Source organism: Geospiza fortis, unplaced genomic scaffold (genome assembly GCF_000277835.1).
Source record: "Geospiza fortis unplaced genomic scaffold, GeoFor_1.0 scaffold145, whole genome shotgun sequence".
Lineage (NCBI taxonomy): Eukaryota > Metazoa > Chordata > Aves > Passeriformes > Thraupidae > Geospiza > Geospiza fortis.
This window is the reverse complement of record NW_005054362.1, coordinates 3398284-3401074: the sequence shown is the minus strand read 5'-3', so window position 1 is coordinate 3401074 and position 2791 is coordinate 3398284. Positions and strand designations below refer to the sequence as shown.

The following is a 2791-nucleotide window of genomic DNA, read 5'->3' as shown; positions in this document are numbered from 1 at the left end:
CACTGCCCTGAGCACCCTCCACCAGCATCTCTCGGCGCATCCGTGACCTGCGGGACACAACCATGGAGGGGTGGCAACAACCACCCATAGCCCCGTGCCATGTCTCCAGCCAGTGGACAAACTGTCCATTGCAATGTCACCTAGGGATGAAACCTGTGCTGCTCCCCAGGGCTGGGCTGCTGTGGAGATGGATCCTGTGCTCCAGCAGCGTCCATAAGGCTGTCCCCCTCTGCAGAGATCCCACTCTGGGGTGAGCAGGTGGATGTGAGCATGGAAACCACTTTAGATGCTCAACATGACTTGGTCAAGGTAGCCAATACCACCCACCAACCTGCGGACCTCCCGTGGGTCTGCACCACTCATCTAGGGAAGAGTGACGTGGAAGGCTGGAAGGGGAACAATGACACCCCCTCTGTGTGACAGCACCCCCAAAGCCCTGGAGTGCCCGTACCTGTAGTTGTGGAACCAGTTGATGACGGTGTTGGTCTTGAGGTTGAGCTGGAAGGAGAGCAGCTCGATGGTCTGCTGGGAGGGATATGGCTCCAGCTGGTAGGCTTTCTTTAGGGCTTCCTTCTCCTCTGGCGCCAACACCACCCGCGGCTTCTTGATCTGGAGCAGGCTGAGGTCCTGCGGCGGCGCGCTGGGGCTGGCGCACTCGGAGCGGGCGCTGGGGGACTCGCTGTCCGAGCCAGCGCTCATCAGCCCGTACCGGCGCTTCAGGTAGGCTGCAGGAGAGGACACCCAGCTGGCACTGCATGCCCCCCAGCCCAAGACCCCCCCTCAGCCAGTGGGATGTGTCACCTAACCCAGCAGGGCCGTGTCACCCCCGTCCCTCACCCTTCTTCTCCAGCTTCTTCATGTCGCGCAGCTTCTCCACGTTGTGGGGGTCGTTGAGCCAGAGCTGCATGCGGACGAAGGGCTCCCTCCCCTTCAGGCTCAGCTTGTGCCACGGCTTGGGCCTGGAGAGGAGATCGGACACCGAGCCCTGCGTCAGGCCCAGGATGCTCTCCCCAAACAGCCGCTGGCCTGGCAGAGGAGAAGCAGAGGTGGTTAGCGGGGTAGAGCAGCGGGACGGGAGCTGCAGTCCCCCTGCAGAGCAGGTGCACCCCATTTCCCAGCCAGCATCCTCCTGGAATTCTCATGAGCACCCACAGAACAACGTCTGGGAGGGGGGGGTTTCATCTACAGGAATTGGGGTGCTGGATCCATGCAGTCTCACCAGCAGCTCCCAACAACCTGGGCAGAGAGAGGGCCCGCACCTAAATTGTTGTCTGTCAGCACCTCCTTGACCTTCTTGGTGATGGAGTAGGTGTCCAGCTCGGGGGACATGGCGACGATCTCCTGGATGCCCATGTGGCCCTGGCTGTTGGGATACATCTTCCCGCCCAGCGCTGGCGTCGAGCGGCTCTCGGGCTGCTGGTTCTCCTTGCTGCTCTCCAAGGCCAGGCTCAGGGGCTCCTGGCAGCCCTTGTCATGCTCTGAGGGGCTGGGGGGCGGCGAGGGGGACGGCTGGGGCTCTGCTGGGCTGGCTGTGTGACACCAGGGCAGAGGGGTCAGCGGGAGGGGACAGGGCAGGGAGCAGGAAGGACATCTGGGGGATGCCTGTGGCTTTGCCCTCTAGAGAAGAGGGACACCAGCCAAGCTTCTCCAGTGGCTACCAAGTGGGAGATGGTGGTGGTGGAATAATTAAAGAGAGAAAATGCCACCAATATAGCACAAAAAATCCAGCTTCTGCTTTATGTCAGGCACAAAGTGCAAGATTTTTGATGTGGCTTTCCTTTTATTTTTGTTTTAAATGAAGGGGGTTGGGGATGAGAGGGGCTTCCCAGGATCTGGGTGTTGGTATTGGAGTTGGCAGGGACAGCTCTTCCCAGTGCTGGGGTGGGCACAGGACAAACTCACTGGGATGCAGGGGATGGACACAGAAGTGGTGGGGACACTGATGGCACATGGGGACAGTGATGTCACTTACCCTGGGAGGGTGTGGGCTGCTGGCTGATCCCCTGGCCCAGCTGGTCTGTCAGCCAGAGCTGCATGCGGATGAAGGGCTCCCGACCCTTCTGTGTCAGCTTGCTCCACGGTTTGGGCCGCGACAGCATGTCACTCACACTGCCCTGGGACAGTCCCAGCACCTGGGCACCACGCAGGTGTCATCCACTGAAGGTGGGCTGCACTCCCCCAGGGCTGGGAAGCCGCCTGCCCTCCACTCCCGTGTCAGGGGAGGGGGAGCAGGATGCCATCCACTGCCACCCACTGCCACCCACTGCCCCACAGCATGTCTGGACCCTCTGTCCCCTGCCATGGGTGCTGATGGTGGGTTCCCCTGGGACACCAGTGGGGTGGGAGGCTGGTCCCCAAAGTGCTCTGTTTAGGGGACTGAGCATTGATGGGAATTGCCACTGACCAATTAGTGGTGGCCACTGGGAGACTGGGCTTGGGTCAGATCCTGAGGACTCAGAGTCCTCCAAGGAGAAAGAGACCAGGGAAAAGGAAGACTCTGGAAGGAGCTGGTGAAGGCCATCAATGAGCCCCAGGCTCTGGGTCATGGAGCAGAGGGGACACCAGACCCCCATTCTCCAGGCTGGTACCTTCTCTCCGAAGATCCTCTGGCAGATGCCGTTCTTGGCCAACTTCTCCTTGACCTGCCGGGTCAGCTCCAGTGTGTCCACCTCCCTGTACATGTACATCTCATACTGCTCTGGCGTCAGTGGTGGCACCGTTGGCTTCAGGGTCCGTGGCACGTACGTGGGGTAGTAGGACAGACGCCCACCAGCCGCCGGCTCCGCGCCGG

General features: G+C 60.9%; 1 protein-coding gene across 1 annotated transcript in view; it reads right to left on the bottom strand.

The window, feature by feature from the left end:
• CUX2 (cut like homeobox 2) overlaps window positions 1–2791 on the bottom strand; it is a 16706-nt gene that overhangs the window by 2217 nt on the left and 11698 nt on the right. Inside the window, 6 exon segments of the mRNA XM_031059445.1 lie at window positions 4–47; window positions 452–725; window positions 838–1026; window positions 1260–1529; window positions 1973–2132; window positions 2589–2786. Of these exon segments, the coding sequence (XP_030915305.1) occupies window positions 4–47; window positions 452–725; window positions 838–1026; window positions 1260–1529; window positions 1973–2132; window positions 2589–2786 (1135 nt within the window).